Genomic DNA, 19,644 nt, shown 5'->3' with positions numbered 1-19,644 from the left:
TCACACACGTGCACATAAATTACATAAAACTGTAAAGCTAATATAAAGGACTGGCAGCAGGGCTGGCAAGATGGTTCAGTGGGTAAGGGAACTTGGTGGCAAGCCTGACAATTAATTAATGTGATTGAAAGTACTGAAAGCGTTCCTCTACCCAAGCAAGATGCCCAAAGAAAAGAAGGCCAAGGGGAAGAAGGTGGTCCTGGCTCCTGTTGTTGTCAAGAATCAGGAGGCCAAAAAGGTGGTCAATCCTTTGTTTGAGAAAAGGCCCAAGAACTTCGGCATTAGACAGCCCAAAAGAGAACTAACATGCTTCATCAAATGGCCCTGCTACATCAGGCTGCAGTGGCAAAGAGCCATCCTCTGTAAGTGGCTCAAAGTACTCAGCTGCTTAAGCTTGCCCACAAGCACAGGCCAGAGACAAAGCAAGAGAAGAAGCAAAGGCTACTGGCCAGTGCTGAGAAGAAAGCTGCTGGCAAAGGGTACATCCCAACCAAGAGACCACCTGTCCTCCGAGCAGGAGTCAATACAGTCACCACCCTGGTGGAGAACAAGAAGGCTCAGCTGGTGGTGATTGTCCATGACGTAGACCCCATTGAGCTTGTGGTTTTCCTGCCTGTGCTGTGTCGAAAGATGGGGGTGGCCGGGCAGTGGTGGCCCATGCCTTTAATCCCAGCACTTGGGAGGCAGAGGCAGGCAGATTTCTGGGTTCGAGGCCAGCCTGGTCTACAGAGTGAGTTCCAGGACAGCCAGGACTATACAGAGAAACCTTGTCTCCAAAAAACCAAAAAAAAAAAAAAGAAAAAAAGAAAAAAAGATGGGGGTGCCCTACTGCATCATCAAAAGAAAGACCATGCTGGGGCATCTGGTCCACAGGAAGACACGCACCACTGTTGCCTTCACACAGGTTAACTCGGAAGACAAGGTGCATTGGCTAACCTAGTGAAAGCTATTAGGACCAATTATAATGACAGATATGATGAGATCCACTGCCATTGGGCAGGCAACGTCCTGGGTCCTAAGTCTGTGGCTTGCATTGGCAAGCTGGAAAAGGCAAAGGCTAAAACATTAAGTTTTCTGTATGTGTGTGTGTGTGTGTGTGTGTGCGCGCGCGCGTGTGTGTATATAGTTACAAAAATGTAAAAAGAAAAAACAAAAGTACTAAAAGCATTAGCTACTCCATCCTAGGTTCTGAACAGATCAGCCACTATTGGTGACTTCTATATGGCTACATTAGAGTTATTTCCTTGTTGGAAGCATGAAAATAAAAAAAGTCTGTGATTTCAGGATGTGTTGAAGAAATGAAAAAGACCAGACACTCATTCCTCTATTCTTTGGAGCTTCATTTGTTGTTGTTGTTGTTGTTGTTTTTAGAGACAGGGTCTACATGTGTATGTAGTCTTGGCTGTCCTGGAAATGACTGTAGACCAGGCTGGCCTTGAATTCAAAGATCTGCCTACCTTTACTTCTCTAGTGGTGGGATTAAAGGTGTGTTTGTATTTTTGGAGACAATTTATTATTTTTGTTAAGGTTTTTTTTTTAATTGTGTGGTGTAGGGGGTACAGGTGTTCATAGAGAACACAGGTGAGGGTCCTCTGGAGAGCCAAACCCAGGTACTCTGAGAAATCAGTAGACTCTTTTTACCTACTCACTCTCTAGTCCTTAAGACTTTCCTGCTTATGTGTGTGTCTGTGCATGTAAGTCACATGTGAGCAGGTACCCATAGAAACCAGAAGACGGATGGATGCTCTCTTGGGGCTGCAGTTACAGGCAATTGTGAACCACCTCAACTCAGGGACTGTGGTAGCTTGTATAGTCAAAATTCCAGTATGGATGAGGAATGGGACCCACCAGGTCCCCACACCTCTATAGCAGGAGGGTTTGCAGGTAAAGTTATTAAGGGAGGGAGAGTCGCTCTTCCTCAGAGGATATGGCTGCTGGTGGGTTGTTCATACCCTAGTGAGTAGCCACACACCTATGTGAATATGGGCACCACTAGTTGGACCCACTGGGTAATTAACAATGCTCCATGCAGAGGCCATCGGAGGGTAGGAGGCAGGCTCCTCCATCTGTCTCTGCTCTATTCCTCTGAGGAAGAGTCTCACTCTGAATCTGGAGCCCTGTGGGTTGGGGTAAAGGGCATGTTTACCCTAGTTAAGCTAGAAGTCCCAGCAATCATGCAGTCTGGGTCCACTCAGTGTTGGGGTTACAGGTGTGGGTGGGAACACGGCTGTCTTATCACATGGTGCTAGGATCAGAATTCTGGTGTTCACAGTTTCAAAGATACAGCTCTTAGTCCTGGAGTCATCTCTAATCTTGCTGGGATTTGAAGTCAGGACCTTCAGAAGAGTAGTCAGTGCTCTTACCCGCTGAGCCATCTCTCCAGCCCCCGATTTATTTATTTATTATATGTAAGTATACTGTAGCTGTCTTCAGACACACCAGAAAAGAGCATCAGACCTCATTACAGATGGTTGTGAGCCACCATGTGGTTGCTGGGATTTGAACTCAGGACCTCTGGAAAAGCAGTCAGTGCTCTTAACCACTGAGCCATCTCTCCTGCCCTTGAAATGTTTTTATAACCATATTCACAGCAGCTCTTCTTAATAATAGCTAAAACATGGGAACAACCAAAGTGTTCATCAGTGAATGAATGCATGAACACACACACACATGCACACACACACACACACACATGCACACACACACATGCACACACACACATGCACATGCACACACACACACATACACACACACACACACACACACACACACACACACACACACACGTGCACACACTGGAATATTATGAAGCCTAAAAGGAAGAGAGCCAAGCAGGATGAAACATCCTTGTTATTCTAGCACATTCCTTCTAGGATCAGGAATTCAGGGTGAGTCTTGGCTACAAAGCAGGTTAAAAGCCAGCCTGACCTACTGAGCTTCTGTCTAAATAAATAAATAATGTTTTTTAAGGTTAGAAATTCTACATGGATGAAACTTGACAGCATTGTGCTAAAATACACCAAATATAAAAGAAAAAATAGCATATGATTTTACATAAATGAGATGCTGAGTACTCCAAGTCACAGAGACAGACAGAAGGTCAGTGGGTGCCAGGGTCTAAGAGAAGACAGCTGTGGGGAAATGTCTTTTTTAACAGGTCTGGAGTTTCAGTTCTGTAAGATGAGAGGATGTGTTTTGTGTAGCTGTTCCTCCTGGACTGAAGCGTTAGCTCTGGGCTCTGCCCTTGTGGCCTGACTGAAGCATTAGCTCTGGGCTCTGTCCTTGTGGCAATGACAACATACCCTGATAAAAACAAGTTAAGGAAGAAAGGGCTTACTTGGTTCACAGTCCATTATCACAGGGACTTAGGGTGGCAGAAACTTAAAGCAATCTCATTACATCCCAATGATGTGGATGCATCATGAGCAAAGCATCGAACCCACGTGTGCATGTGCATGTTAGTGATCTGCTTGCTCACTCCTCCCTTTGCAAAATCCCTCTGGGTGGTTGGTGCCACATGCCTTTAATCCCAGCACACAGATGTCTGTGAGTTCCAGGCTATAGAGCCAGTTCCAGGACAACCAGGGCTACACAGAGAAATTCTTTTCACAAACAAACAAATCCCTCACTGGCATGTCCACAGCACCCTAATGTCAAAAAGTCTTCACTGAGACTTTCCTCCTAGGTAATTCTATGTTGACTCAAGTCTATAATCGAAACTAACCGGCACAGGGGCTGGCGACATGGAGGCAGGGCTGAGCAATGAGAAGTGCATACTGTAATTCCAACTTCAGGGATCTGAAACTGCCAGCTTCCACTAGGGACCTGCACCCACATAAGCACACATCCACACCACTAACTACTGTACTTTTCTTCTTAGAGGAGCATTCACAAAACAAAATGAACTCAATGACAGGCACCAGGCTTGGGGTTGGGGAGACAGCTCAATGGACAGAATTTACTGTGCAAATGTGGGGGACTGGAGTCTAGAAACTGTCTAAAAGTCGAAAAGGTATGGCAGCCTTCTGTAAACCCAGGACCAGAAACAGGGTCTCAAGAGCAAGCTGGCTAGCCAGACCAGCTGGGATCGGCAAGCTCCAGTTTCAGAGACCTTGCTCAGTAAATAAGGTAGGCAGTGATTGAGGAATTGACCCCTATGTCAATTTTGGGCTGAATAGGCACCTTCACATGTATGCCCACACATTTGTGAAAACACACTTACATGTGCGTACCACACAAGGGACACACATAAAGAAGAAAACCAATTCAGAAAGCTTGAGAAACTCACAAGAAAGTTTTGAGAGTGGTGTGTTGGCACACACCTTCAGTCTTAGTGGTAGATCTCCTTGAGTCTAGAACAGCCTGGTCTATACAACAAGTTCTGGGACAGCCAGGGCTAAATCGAGAAACCCTGTCTCAAACAAAACAAAACAAAACAAAACAAAACAAGTAGGTAGACTCTAAAAGTTAAAAGCAAACAAACAAAACTGGGGACAGGGGCTAGACAGATGGCTCAGTGGTTACTAACACAGTGCATATACACGCATGAAGGCAAACACACATACACATACATAAAACATCTTTAAAAAGTATTATGTGCTGGAGAGATGGCTCAGCAGTTAAGAGCACTGACTGTTCTTCTGAAGGTTCTGAGTTCAAATCTCAGCAACCACATGGTGGCTCACAACCATCTGTAATGAGATCTGACAACTTCTTCTGGAGTGTCTGAAGACAGCTACAGTGTACTTACATGAAATAAATAAATAAATAAAAGAGTATTATATTACAAGTTGCAACATCATACTAATGATAGAGAAAGGCTGTTTTCTTACTTGTTCCCCTAACTCCAGGCACAGGACGCGGTAGACATACTGGTTCTGCTTCCTCTTAGCTGGCAGCCGGACTTCTGTTACTGTAATGGCCTCTGCCTTCTCCAAGCTCAGCTCCAAAAAAAATCGGGATGGCTCCAAGATCCATGGATGAGGGCCCCCTTCAAATACCATTTCCTTCACGGATTGCCATGTCACCAAAGCCACTTCCACGGGGTTTAGAGCCTGAAACAAGACCGGGTGGTGGTGGCGGTGGCGGTTCACGCCTTTAATCCCAGCACTTTGGAGGCAAGGCAGGTGGACCTCCTGAGTTCGAGGACAGCCTGGTCTACAGAGTGAGTTCCAGGACAGCCAGGGATATACAGAGAAACCCTGCCTCGAAATACAAAAAAAAAAAAAAAAAAAAAAAAAAAAAAAAAAAAAAAAAAAAAAAGAGCCTGAAACAAATTAATCCCTATATAGTTAGGAATTATTTTATTTTATTTATCTGTTTAGACAGTAGGTCTCTCACAGTCTTTGAACTTCTGATCCTCCTGCTTCCACCTCCCCTGAGCCTGGATGACCAATGTGTCCTGCCATGTCTTTAAAAAGTAATATCTTTTAAAATGGAAATATAATGATATATTTCCCCCTCTTTTTTCTCCCTCCAAACCCTCCGATGTATTCCCCTTGCTTTCTTTTAAATTTGTGACCTCTTTTTCCCTGATTGTTGTTCCACAAAGTGTTTTGTTTTTTTGTTTTTTTTGGGTTTTTTTTTGTTTTTTTTTTTTAGAGACAAGGTTTCTCTGTGTAGCCCTAGCTGTCCTGGAACTCAGTCCAGGCTGGCCTTGAACTCAGAAATCCACCTGCCTCTGCCTCCCAAGTGCTGGGCCCAGCTTTTCACAAAGTGTTTTTTAATTATAATTTTTTTGAGACAGAGTCTCTTCTTTATTATAATAATTGTTTTGAGACTATAATCTTTTGGGTTTATTTTTATTGTTTATTTATTTTGAGAACAGGTTCTTATTATGTAGAAAACAACTTAGTTGCCCTAGACCTTGCTATGTAGACCAGGCTGGCCTCAAACTCATAGAGACCCACCTACCTCAGCTTTCTTCGTGTGGGATTAAATGCATGTGCTATCATGCCTGGCAGAGATTATAATATAATCACATCATCTTCTCCTTTCCCTTTCCTCCCTCCAAAACCTCTCATAAACTCTCTCTCTCTTGTTCTCTCTCAAATTTATGGCTTCTTCCTTTTTGTTGTTGTTAGTGGTAGTGGTGGTAGTGGTGGTGGTGGTGGATGGTGTGTGTGTGTGTGTACAAATTTATATTCCTAAATACATAAATAAAGCCTGTTTAGTCTGTATAATGTTACTTGTATGTACGTTTTCAAGACTGAACATTTGGCATTGGATAACTGCTGGATAGTTTTATGTCAACTTGACATAAACTTCAAGTCGTTTGAGAGGAGAGAACATCAGTTAAGAAAATGCCTCCAGCCACGCACTAGTAGCATACACCTTTAATCCAAGCACTTGAGAGGCAGAGGCAGGTGGATCTCTGTGAGTTAAAAGGCCAGCTTGGTCTACAGGACAGCCAGGGCTACACAGAGAAATCCCATTTCAAGCAAACAAGTCAGAGAGACAGACAGACAGACAGACAGACAGACAGACAGACAGACAGACAGACAGGGATGGGGGGAGGGAAGGAAGGAAGGAGGAAGGTAGGTGGATGGATGGAAAGAAGGAAAGAAGGGAGGAAGAAAGCAAGGAAGGGAGGAAGGAAGGAAAATTCCTCCATCAAGTTGGGTTGTAGGCAGGCATGTAGGCACTTTCCTAATTAGTGATTGTATGAGAGAACCTAGCCTATTATGGGTAGGGCCATCACTGGTCTATTAGAAAGCAAGCTGAGCAAGCCAGTAAGCAGCATTCCTCCATGGCTCTGCATCAGCTCCTGCCTCCCGGTTCCTGCCCTGTTTGAGTTCTGTCCTAACTTCCTTCAATGATAAACAGTGATGTGGAAGTGTAAGCCAAATAAACCCTTTCCTCCTCAGCTTGCTTTGGTCATGGTGTTTTATCACAGCAGCAGTAGCCCTAAGACATAACCAACAGGAGTGCTCTTCCCTGGAGGAGAACTGTCTCCTGTTCAAAAACTCCTTAGTCGCCTGCTGTTCTTTGTCTAGGGTTAGGGCTCTGTGAGCATTCCACCTTCCTCCTTAGCATATATGCTGGTGCCCTCCTTCAAGATCCCGTTTAGGCAGCTGCATTGGTTGAGACTTCATGGGTATGGCCAGACTGGTTTTATATGAAGCTGGGATTGAACTCTGGGCTTTGTGAATGCTCAGCAAAAATCTACCAGGTCTGCTAGTTCCCAGCTTCCTTTCCCAAGGAAATTTAAATATGATTTTTAATTTTTTAAATCTCTTATTTTTATATGACCAGTGCCTTGCCTGCATGCATGTCTGTGTACTATGTGCATGCCTGTTCTCTGGTGCCTGTGGAAGACAAAGAAGAGGGCATCAGATGCCCTGGGACTAGAGTTACAGACAGTTCTAAGGCACCATTTGGGTGCTAGGAACTGAACCCAGGTCCTCTGTAAGAGTAACAAATGCTCTCAGCTGCGGAGCCATCTCTCCACCTCCTCGATTTAATTTTTGATGGAATTAAGCAAAGTAGATAGGCTGTCCCTGCTTTTATTTTGAACCACTTGTCCTAACATTTATGGACCAACCCTTATAGCCCCAAATAATGGCTGATGTTCTAAAAATATATAAATTCATGGTGCAAATATGGCTGACTACTCTTCCACAGGACAGTAAGTTGCTGAATAATAGCTTTCTTCAACTGGGACTGTGCTAGTAGTCTGTGTGATTGGCACTTACAGATGCATATATATAAAATATATGCATATGCAGAGATTCAGATATTACCATAAGTGTCTTAAGTACTTAATTTCTCACATCATATGCATCAGTATTAAAGAAGAAAGGTAAGTTTCTAAAATTTGCTAATGCAAGATAAAGGCATTACTCCCATCAGGTAGGGGTGTGGAGGAGGATGTTATTTGCATATTGGTTGGTTGGTGGGAGCTTGCCTAGTATGCATGAGGCCCTGTGTACCATCCCAGCAGAGCATGGGCTGAGAGTGTGCCTGAGTAAGTACTCCTGTCAGTACTCAGATCCTTCCAGACTTGTGAGGTAGAGAATGGAGGATCATTCCTGACTATATTTATTCAGGATAAACTCCCACTACTAAGGCTTCATGAATGAGAGCTGAGATTAGACAACACTGACTGAGTAATGAGGTCACAAATTCTGACTGCCAGTTCTGAGGAGATGGAGTAGATGGTAAGTATCCAAGGCTCCCCAGGCTTCCATGGGATTGCTCACCTTTAGAGGCTCGTAAGCAGCAAATGTGGCACTGCTCCACACATGCTCTTCATGTCCAGTCACACTGATGGTCACCAGAGTATGGCCCGGAGACGTGGCTACTATGTGGACACTAGAACAGTGCATCACTCCAGGCTTTTGAATACCTTTCAATCAAAAGACATGATTTGAAACAGGCATGGTGACATGGGCTTACACTCTCTTGGGAGGTGGCTGCAGAAGAATCAGGAGTTCACAGCCAGGCTCAGCTACAATCAACTTTAAGGCAAGCCTAGGCAACAGGAAACCCTGTCCCAACAACACACACATATCCACCATAGCTAAAGTAGAATAATAAATAGTCTGGGTTTTTTTTGTTGTTGTTATTGTTGTTTTTGTTTTTTTAAGAAATTAAGGGACAGGCATGGTGATGCACACCTTTAGTCCCAGCACTTGGGAGTCACAGGTAGGCTGATCTCTGAGTTCAAGGCCAGTCTACAAAGAGAGTTCCAGGACTGCCAGGGTTATGTAGAAAACAACAACAACCAAAAAAAAACCCCAGAAAGATAAAAAAAGAAATTAGATTATAGAAACAGAATATTTTTAACACATTAAAAGTATAACTTGGGGCTGGAGAAAGGGCTCAGTGGTTACGAGTACTGATTGCTCCTCTAGGGGACCTAAGCTCCAGTACCCACAAGTGCACTTGCAACCCTTCTAACTACAGCTCCAGAGGATCCAAAAAGATCCACCACTCCCCCACCATGGGTGTCTGGACAATGCAGGATTTGATATCCCGATTAGCGATGCCAGCTCAAGGATAGCTGAGATTGTCAAGAACTGTGAAGTGTGCCAGCCAACTAATGTGGCGCCTAACAAGAAGAAGCCCAGTGATAGGTTCAGAGGCACAAAGCCCAGTCTACTGAGAGGCAGACCTCACAGAGGTAAAGCACAATAATTTAGATATAAATATTTACTGATATCTGTAGATCCCTTTTATGGTTGGACTGAGGCTTTCCCCGCCAAACATATAACTACATCCCCGATGACAAAGAAGCTCTGAGAGGACATACTGCCAAGGTATGGACTTCCTCAGACGATAGAGTCAGACAATAAATCAGCTTTTCTGTCCCAGGTAAGTCAGAGACTAGCCAATATTCTCAAGAGTGATTAAAAATTGTATTGTATTTATAGACCCCAGAGTTCAGGACAGGTAGAAAGGATAAACAAAATCCTAAAAGAGATCTTAATTAAGTTGACCTAAGAGACTCTCAATGACTGAGTAACTCTCCCCTTCATTCTCTACCGGGTATGAAACTCCCCTTTTCCAGATGCGACTCACCCCTTTTAAAATCATGTTCGGGATACCACCTCCCATTGTTCTTAATGAACAGGGAGAGGTCATCACTGAGTTCAAAGATCACCAACTGCTGGACCATCTCAAAGGTGTCCAATGGGCTCATAAACATATTGGGCCTAAACTTCATGCTCTCTATAAAACAGGCCTCCCTCCAGAACAGGTGGCCCAGAGACTGGGTCCTAATGAAGAGACATCACCAGGAGTCATTAGAGCCTCATTGAAAAGGTCCCTATGTCATCATCCTGACTGTACCTACTGCCTTAAAGGTTGACAGAATTGCAGCATGGATCCTCCATATATGCTTGAATCACAGATCCATTTGTAGTTGAGGATGCCCCAGACCAGTGGAGACAAAGAGAAATAGAAGGCTATCTGACACCCTTCCATCCTTCTCAAGCTCAAGTTACAATGATCTTGATGAGCCAGCCTCCTTGCTATGTGTACTACAAAGCCTAACCCCCTCCAGCCCCTTAATCTTACCAGGGCCATTATCAATATGGCCACAGGAAAGATTATCAACTCCACTTCCCAGGTTACACCCCTGGGTACCTGACTCCCTGATCTCCATGTCTACCTCTGTGACCTGCTTGGTAAAGAATGGGACCCCCCTCTCTACAACAATGTTGGAAGGTACCCACCACCTTATGGCTACAAAATACATTTGGTGGGATGGGAAACTAAACACTAAGCTTCTTACATTTGCCCAGGACGTTCCCAGAGCCATGACCAATGCAACAAATGTGGAGGCAGCAAGGTGAGGCTAAACTGACCTTACAGCCTGTATACGGACTGCCCTTGGGGGCTATAGCCATCTTTGTAACTAGAACCACAACACAAATCCAGATAATGATAAATACCTATTACCACCCAACAATGCCAGGTGGGCATGTACTACTACAGGGCTTACCCCAGGCATCCACAGGGCTATACTACATCAGGACAAAGAATTCTGTATACTTGTCCAGTTGTCACCCAGGGTCATCCATCACACAGACAACCAAGCTCTAGATTTCCTGGATGAAACCTCGGGTTTAGTCCCTAGAAGAGCCACGGGAGAAACAATTTAGGCAGAAACTGGTTATTCTCATTGAACTAGGCGTGGCTGGCCCAGGAATGGGGTAGCTTCCTTGGTGTTACAAAACAAGTAGTATGATGGTCTAAGAGAGGCCATAGATACTGATATAAGGAGATTTAAAAAAGGAATCACCTCCAAGATTCCTGGGCTCCCTGACAGAGGTTGTACTCCAAAATAAGAGGGGGCTGGATCTCCTGTTCATGCAACAAGGAGGGCTATGTACAGCCCTCAAACAGAATGCTGTTTTAATGTTAACCATTCTGGGCTGGTCAAAGAGTCAATGGCCAAAGTGAGAGAGGGCCTCGCCAAAAACAAAAGAGAGAGAGTTGGAGAGATGGCTCAGGGTTTAAGAGCACCAACTGCCCTTCCGAAGGTCTTGAGTTCAAATCTCAGCACACATGGTGGCTCACAACCATCCGAGATCTGACACCCTCTTCTGGAGTGTCTGAAGACAGCTACAGTATACTTACATATAATAAATAAATAAACCTTTTAAAAAGAGAGAGAAAGAGAACAGGCACAAGGCTAGTTCAATCATGGATCAACAGCTTCCCATGGCTGACCACCCTGATAGCCACCCTGCTAGGCCCCCTGCTCATTTCACTTCTGCTCCTTACCTTTGGCCCCTGCATCCTAAACAAGTTAGTCCGGATCATGAAAGAAAGACTTGGGACTATTCAACTTATGATGATAAAAAAGCCACTACCAGTCCCTCCATAAGGAAGTGTATGAGCTTCAGGAAGTCCCATGATTGGGCCTTCTAGTTACCAGAGAAAGTGGGGAATGAGAGGCCAAACCTGCTCCATCTTGGAACAAGCCTCCATCTTAAAAACAAAAAGCCCGAGAACTTGGCCCACAGTTGAACCCAAGCTGCACCCACGTACCAGGAAGGACCCCACGGCTTGCTCTTGGCCAGAGTTACTCCCTAGCTACAGTTAATCAAAGATGAGTCTGATTGGTCCAGATGTTCTTTCAGACCATTTGTGATTGTTCATGGTCTCGCTTCAGAACACCCACTTGTTGGCTTATAATAGGCATTTAGTTAGATGCTTGCCAGGCTGGACACCGCCACCACCCCCTCCCTTTCCCCCCTTCAATTACTTCCATTTTCTATAAAACCTTGTCCCGATGACAGTCAGGGCCGTTTCACCAAACTGTCTTGTGGGCCAGCACAAGTGAGTAAGCCCAAACTTGAGTTAGTAATAAAGAGACCCTAATGTGATTACATCAGAAACAGCTCCTTGCCGGCTTTTAGGGTTTACAAAGGCTTCTTGGCAGGACAGTTGAGGATTCATCTGGTGCCACAGCAACAGTGTTCTCATATATATAAAATAAATAAATAAATAAATTCATAGGATTCTGCCTTGATTACTGGGGGACTGGCCAGGTCATATTGATAATTATTAAATAACATTTTAAAGCCATTTACAATGGTTATCAAGATAAGACGTTAAAGTGATGTTATACCTTACATCATTAGTTAGAGCTTAGAACAGATGTTACACGCTGGTGAGCAAGCAGGACAAGGGAGGGGTCCAGCTGATGTCACTGCTACACACAAGAAAGGATCACATGAATCAATATGGGAAAGTCCTCACAAAAGAGACTGGCAAACACTAAATGCTAAAAAATATTCCATGCTACTTCTGCTCTATATTAGTGAAAATCAGTGGGGCTCAGTATAAAATATGAACTTCAACAGCAGGAAGTATGCACACTAGTCTTTATAAATAAATTATTCGTGTTTTCCTCTTTTACTAGAAAAGCATACTGTCAGGACTAAGGGTATGGCTGAGTTGGGAGAGGGCTTCCTGAGCACGCTCCCTTCCCAGCACAGTGTAAATCAGGCTGCCCGTCATCTCAGCAGGAGGCAGGAGGATCAAAGCTTCAAGGTTATCTTTGGTTACACAGCAAGTTCAAAGCCAGTCTGGGTTACACAAGGCTCCATCTCAAAAAAGAAAAGAAAATATAAATATATTTTCTCCTTTTGAAAATAGCATACAGTCATGAAGTGACACTATATTCCTCTTAAGAGGAAACATGACAGGGCTGGGGACATGGTACAGTGGATGAGCACATGTCTAGCATGTCCAAGTCCCGATCAATCCTTACCCCTGAAAACAAAAATGCATGTAGTAAAGAAAGAAAGAGGAAGAGAAAGGGAGGTCAGATGTGGAAGATGCTCCTAGAATGGAGATGGTCTGCTCAGCCAGAGGGCTAGCAAGCTCAGCTGTGGGATAGGGAGACTCAGCCACAGGGCTAGCAAGCTCAGCTGTGGGATAGGGAGACGGCTCAGACGACAAAGCACTTCGATCCAAGTGTGAGGACCAGAATTCGGATCCCCCAAGCCCATGACAGAGCAGGTTAGGTGTAATGACCACTTGGAATTCCAGCATGTGTGAAGCCGACAGGACCCCAAAACAAGCTAGACCAGTGAGAAGGGGTGAGCTCTGAGTTCAGTGACAGGCTCTGCGTCAATAAATAAAGTGGCATGCAATCAAGGAAGACACTGATATCATCACCAAACCCAGGCCACACACGTATGTGTCTGCATGTGCATCCACAGTCACGTGAACATGAGCACATATAAGCACACCACACACAAAGACACAACATTTTCCCCCTGTGCTTTTGCTCTCAACATTCATAAAAAATAGAGTAACAACTGCTTCAAGGCCTTTCACGCCAATACTCAGGAGGCTAAGACAGGAAGATTATGAATCCAAGGCCAGCCTCGGCTATATAGGAGGGTTGTGGGAGGGCTAGGGAGAGAGCAAAGGAAAGAATTGTATGAATTAAACTTCAGTGGTGGTTGGTCCCTCAAACGATGAAGGGGTGGGGTGGTAAAAGCTTAGCCTTGCCTTCTTGATAAAGAGTGAAAACTCCTTGCTTCTCCGAGTTGAGATCGAGGGGTAAGTGCGAGCAGTCTGTGAATGCAATGGCCTCCTTGGTCTCTGTATTTACATGATACATTGCAATGGGTACCTCAATAGTCTGGCCGATCTCCACATCAGCTTGAAATGGTAACAGTTCCATTTTGTTCAGCTTCATGACATACACCTTGAAGAAAAGCAATTAACCTTTAGGAAAGTCTTAGAAATGTCACTAAGACATATGCATAATCATGTGCTGTGTGTCTCTACATATATAATATACACATAAATGTGAACATTTTGGTGTGGGGCATATGCCTGAGTCCAGCCCTTGGAAAGCTGAGCCAATACGATAGTCAAGTTCATCTTCAACTACAGTGAGATCCTGTCTCAACAACCTATGTATACCCTCTTTGTATATTGTTATTTATATGTTTTACTTTAGTTCCCCGAGTCTTTCTTTCTTTTTTGGTGGGGTGGTGATGCTATGAGTTGAATTCACATCCTAGTGCATGCTAGGAAAGCTCACTACCACCAAGCTAGCATATATATATGGGGTTGGGGGTTGAAACAGGGCTTCTCTGTGTAGCCCTGGCTGTCCTGGAACTCACTCTGTAGACCAGGCTGGCCTCAAACTCAGAAATCTGCCTGCCTCTGCCTCCCAAGTGCAGGGATTAAAGGCATGTGCCACCGCTGCCCGGTTTGTCTTAGGGTTTCTATTGCAGTGATGAAGTATCGTGACTAAAGGCGACTTAGGGAGAAAAGGGGTTATCTGGCTTAAACTTTCAGGTAACAGTTCATTGTATAAAGAAATCAGGGCAGGAACTCAAACAGGACAGGAACCTGGAGACAGGAGCTGAAGCAGAGGCTATAGAGGAAAACAGCTTACTGGTTTCTTATACAGGTCAGCCTGCTTTCTTATAACCCCAGGACCACCAGCCCAGGGGCAATACTACCCACAATGGGCTGGACCCTCCCACATCAATCGTTAATTAAGAAAATGCCCCACAGGCTTCCCTACAGACCAATATTTTTTTCTCAATTGAGGTTTCCTTGTCTCAAATGACTATAGCTTGTGTCAAGATGACAAAATAAAACCTAACCAGGTCAACACAGAGTCAGACCTTCACATACACCCACAGATTCAACTGATTAAAAACACTTGGGGAGCTGGGCAGTGGTGACACACGCCTTTAATCCCAGCACTTGGGAGGCAGAGGCAGGCGGATTTCTGAGTTCGAGGCCAGCCTAATCTACAGAGTGAGTTCCAGGACAGCCAGGGCTATAAAAAACGGGGGAAAAAAAAACTTGGGGAAATAACCCATCTGCACCGAGCATGTATACTTTTCTATTTGCTTGGTTTGAGGTAGGGTTTATGCAGCCCAGGCTGGCCTTGAATTTACTATGTGACTGAAGATAGCTTTGAAACTCCAGCCTCTGTCTCCTGAGTGTGGGATCACAGGTATACAGCCCCAGATGCACTTCTCCCTTGTCAGGATTCCCTCAACAGTGAAGCATAGCTGGACACAATGGCACTGGCCTGGATTTTCAGCACTCAAGAGGGGGATGCAAGAGAGCTGCCATGAGTTAGTGAGTTTGAAGCTAACCTGGGCTATAGAGTGAGGGCCTATCAAAACAAAAACAAACCCAAGAATGAAAACACAACCCAGCAGAACACCTCACTGACCCTGGCACTAGAGATAAGTGATCAAGACTTAGGTAAGACTCACACCCAATGTTTCCAAAAGCAGCCTGTCTCCTTTCCCTCTCCGTTTTCTGTATTTTCTATGCAGTTCCACTACCCAAGTGCTCATCAAATCTTTAATCCTACAATGCCAGCATTTAGGCTGAAGCAGGAGAACAGCCAAGAGTTTGAGATCAGCCTGGGCAACATACTGAGTTTGAGGCAAGCCTGGTCTATAAGTGAGACCCTATCTTAACCCATCCCTCTCATTTGGTCCGCTTCTTCTTCTTCTTGTTTCTTTGTTTGAGACAGGGTTTCTCTGTGTGGCCCTGGCTGTTCTGGAACTCCCTCTGTAGACCAGGCTGGCCTCAAACTCACAGAGCTCCGCCTGCCTCTGTGAATACAACGATTAAAGGTGTTCAGAACCACTGCTCAGCTTTGTTGCTATTTTAAGACAGGGCCTCATTCTATAGTTCTAGTTAGCCTGGAATTTACTATGTAAGGCAGGCTGGCCTTAAGCTAACAGAAATCTACCTAAATGCTGGGGTTAAAGGCGGTCACCGTCACACCTAGGCAATTTGTTCATCTGCTTTCAGCTCTCAGTCTCATTTCAATAATTTAGGTTTGTGAGCTTAACACAAGCTGGCGTTATCTGGAAAGAAGTGATCTCAATTGAGAGAATGCCTCGAGCAGAGCAGCCTGCAGGGAGGACTGTGGAGGTGCTTTCTTGATGAATGGGTGAGGTGGGATGCTCCAGCCCACTGTGGGCAGTGCCACCCTTGGGTAGGTGGTCCTGGGCGGTATAAGAAAACAGGTTGTGTGAGCCACGGCAAGCAAGCCAGTAAGTAATGTTCCTCCAAGGCCTTTGTTTCAGTTCCTGCCTTAAGTTCCTACTCTGACTTATTTATTTACTTATTTATTTATTTATTTATTTATTTAATGTACAAGAGTACACTGTAGCTGTCTTCAGACACTTCAGAAGAAGGCATCAGATCCCACTGCAGATGGCTGTGAGCCACCATGTGGTTGCTGGGATTTGAACTCAGGACCTCTGGAAGAGCAGTCTTAACTGCTGAGATACCTCTCCAGCACCAAGAGTAGCTTGTCACTTTCATAAATTTTACTGATTGATTTTTGAGACAGGGTCTCTCTGTAGCTCTTGCTATTCTAGAACTTGCCATGTAGACCAGGCTGGTCTCAAACTCACTGAGAGTTCAGGAATTAAAGATGTGCACTGCCCAGCTTGGTTATCATCATCATCCTTGTCATCGTCGTCATCATCATCACCATCATCATCATCATCATGTGTGCTTTTGATATGAGTGAATGCACAAGTACGGTGGACACGTGTCATAGTATGTACATGGAAGTGAGAGGACGATCTTTGCAGAGTTCTCTCCTGAAATGTGGGTTCCAGGGCTTGCATGGCAAGGTCCTTCAAACCTGCTGAGTCATCTCATTGGCCCATCAATTATATTACATAACATAAGCAGCAGTGAGCACGTGCTTTAAAATACCTCTTACAGGCCCTTGGAGGGTGCTTCCCCTTTGTCCATCTTTCCCAGGAGGGCTCACCAGGAGCTTCCTGCTCATCTTGTGAGATTTCACTCCTTACCTGTTCTCAGTGGTCCTGGATCAGAACCAAGAGCCTTCACTTCTTTTTGTCACCTTTAAAGACCCTTAGGCACTAGCTTACCCCCCCCACCCCCACCCCCGTTAGGTGTGCGTGCACTGTTGAGGCAGCTCTGTGAATCAGCTCTCTGAAGGCAAAAGCCATTGCCTTGGGACCCTGCTCCAGGACTTCTGCCTCATGTTTGCCTTGCCTGCTTCTGGCTCCTCTTAGACTTAAAGCTTGAGTGCTACCATGTGTAGGGAAAGCACGATTTCCTGACTTCCTGCTTTGTGGTTTTCCCTCCTTCCCCTTTCACAGAAATTTTTAGAGCCTCATTCAGTATCACTATCACATAAAGTGAATCCGTACTAGTATTTAATTATACTGTGAAATAAATGTTTTATGCAATTTGAAAAAAAATAAAATCCCCCCCCTTTTTTTTTTTTTGGTTTTTTTTTTCGAGACAGGGTTTCTCTGGATAGCCCTGGCTGTCCTGGAACTCACTCTGTAGACCAGACTGACCTCGAACTCAGAAATTCGCCTGCCTCTGCCTCTCAAGTGCTGGGATTAAAGGCGTGCACCACTACTGCCCAGCATAAAATACCTCTTATGTCTTCTTTGAGATATTGTATAAGTTCTCATATTAATAAACCTTCCTACTTGGATTTTAGTTTCATGTAGGGTGTCTTGTGCACTTAGCACATATTCAGAACATACAGGCACTCAATGAATGGTCACCGTATGATGACAAAATGCCAAGTGACGCAGGGAAAAGCAGATATACCTTAAACTGGAGAAAAATCGAAAAATGACCATTTAGTAAAAAGTTCAGGCCTTGTTTTCTGTTTGAGACAGGGCCTCATGTGACCCAGCCTGAGGCTGACCAAATCCTGACACTCTCTGCTTTCAGTCCCAACTGCTGAGGTGACAGGCAGGCATGTACCAGCAAGCCTCACAAGCATCTCCTCTTTTGCAGGGGATTAACTAGCCAAACTATGAGGCTAGTAATAAGGTTAGCTCGAAAGCCATGGGTGGCTCTCTGTAAGGGGCCAGAGAAGTGACTCAGTGCACAAGAGCACTTGTCACACAAACCTGATGACTTGTCTGCTCTCTGGTCCTCAAGCATGATGGCTAATCTTGACTGTCAACTTGATACACCTGGGAAGACGCAGAAGAACCTCAGCTGAAGAACTACCTCTGAATTGTGCCATGGGATGTCTGTGGGGCATTTTCTTGGTCAGTGATTGGTGTGGGTGGGCCCCGTCCACTGTGGGCAGTACTATCCCTAAGCAGTGAATCTGGGATGTTTAAGAAAGGCTGCAGAGCAAGCCACTAAATAGCATTCATACACGGTCTCTGCTTCAGCTCCTGCTGGAGCTCCTGACCTGAAATCCTTAGGTGATGGACTGGGACGGGGAAGTGTAGGCCAAATTACCTTTCCTCTCCAGGACGGGGAGGTCACGCTTTTGCTAACAGTGTTAATCACAGCAATAAAAAGTAAAGTATGACACTAGGTGAAGGTGGAGGAGAAAACTGACTTCACAAAGCTGCCCTCTAACCTCCACAAGTTCACCACAGTATGTGTGCCCACACTCAGCATCACACACACAAGAATGATTTTTGAACAGATTATGGAGCCAGTGAGAAGGTTCCAAGGGTAACAGCACTCGCCATACAACATAAGCCTGGTGACCTGAATTCAATTCCTGGAACCCCTGTAAAGACAGAAGGAGAGAACTGATCCCGAAAAGTAGTCTTCTGACTTCCACATGCCCTGCTGTGGCACAGACACCCCTCTCTACATACACCTCATATGCATAGACAGTAATAAATAGTAAAAAGACTGTGTATAGGGATGATTTTTATCCACATGGGAATATTGCAAATTGGTGAAGAACTTGTTTCATAAATATGGGGAGCTGAATTTGGGTCCCCAAAACCCACACAAAAGCCTGGCACAGTACTGGGGATGGAAACCAGGGCCTCTCACAGGTAAATAATCTCTGGCACTGAGTTTACATCCCCAGCATGACCACCCCATGTTACAAATGAGAAAGAAAGCAGACACAGATGTCAAATACATGGCTCTTAAGTCAAGTAGTAGTCTACCCATACTCAGATGTACTTAAGGAATATGTACTTCCAGGCTGAATTTTATAACACTTAAATTTAATTTAGTTCTATGTATTGAGACAGGGCTGCCACGCACACTTTGCGTGACGGCAGTATTTGAGGCGTAAACTTCAAGGAAAGTCAGTCTCCTGCCTCCGCATTGTTGCCTGGCACCCCAAACTCAGAGGTAGCCCAGATATGTCCTCATACTTGTGTGCTAGTGGCCCACCAAGATATCATTTCTTAACAGCTAGAAAAAGAAAATTCGGATATTGCTCTCTGACCTTCACCAATGTTCCAACGTGCTAGTCAAACCCTGGCTTGGAATGTTAAGCCTTTCTAATTACCTCCAACATTGTGGGTAGGGCACTGAAGCTCACAGAATGAGAGACTTATCCCAGGACAAGGTCAAGTAAAATCCTCATTCTCAGTCATGTATTACAGCTGAACCAATCCTAGGAATTAGCAAGAGACTGTCTCTACTTCCCCAAAAGATTAGCATAGTGGGCGTTTTACCTAAGATGGGCGGGACCTTAATCTGAGAGTGTGTGACAGGCAGTCTGCATTCAGAATTCAGCAGCAAGCAGTCAACATTCAGCATTCAGCAGTCAACATTCAGCATTCAGACTCGCTCACACTCGGACGAGAACCAGAACTTAGGTGGACTAGGACCTAAGATTCATGTAGTCTGTAGTCCTTCCTCGCCCCCTACCCCCAGGGCCCAGAGTGCTTGGCCGGGGGGGGGGGG

At 44.9% G+C, this 19,644-nt stretch overlaps 1 protein-coding gene across 7 annotated transcripts in view; it reads right to left on the bottom strand.

Moving 5' to 3' along the window:
* The window catches only part of Nup210l (nucleoporin 210 like), a 107,681-nt gene that overhangs the window by 53,975 nt on the left and 34,062 nt on the right, over window positions 1-19,644 (bottom strand). For all 7 annotated transcript variants that reach the window (XM_031374590.1, XM_031374589.1, XM_031374591.1 and 4 more), the window contains exons 13-15: window positions 13,477-13,675; window positions 8,202-8,347; window positions 4,833-5,054 (exon numbers count right to left, since the gene is read on the bottom strand). In XM_031374590.1, coding sequence (XP_031230450.1) covers window positions 4,833-5,054; window positions 8,202-8,347; window positions 13,477-13,675 — 567 coding nt within the window. The remainder of the gene's footprint in view (window positions 1-4,832; window positions 5,055-8,201; window positions 8,348-13,476; window positions 13,676-19,644) is intronic.

This window comes from Mastomys coucha, unplaced genomic scaffold, assembly GCF_008632895.1.
Source record: "Mastomys coucha isolate ucsf_1 unplaced genomic scaffold, UCSF_Mcou_1 pScaffold16, whole genome shotgun sequence".
Taxonomy (NCBI): domain Eukaryota; kingdom Metazoa; phylum Chordata; class Mammalia; order Rodentia; family Muridae; genus Mastomys; species Mastomys coucha.
The sequence above is the reverse complement of the archived record's forward strand: the minus strand, read 5'-3'. Positions and strand labels throughout refer to the sequence as shown.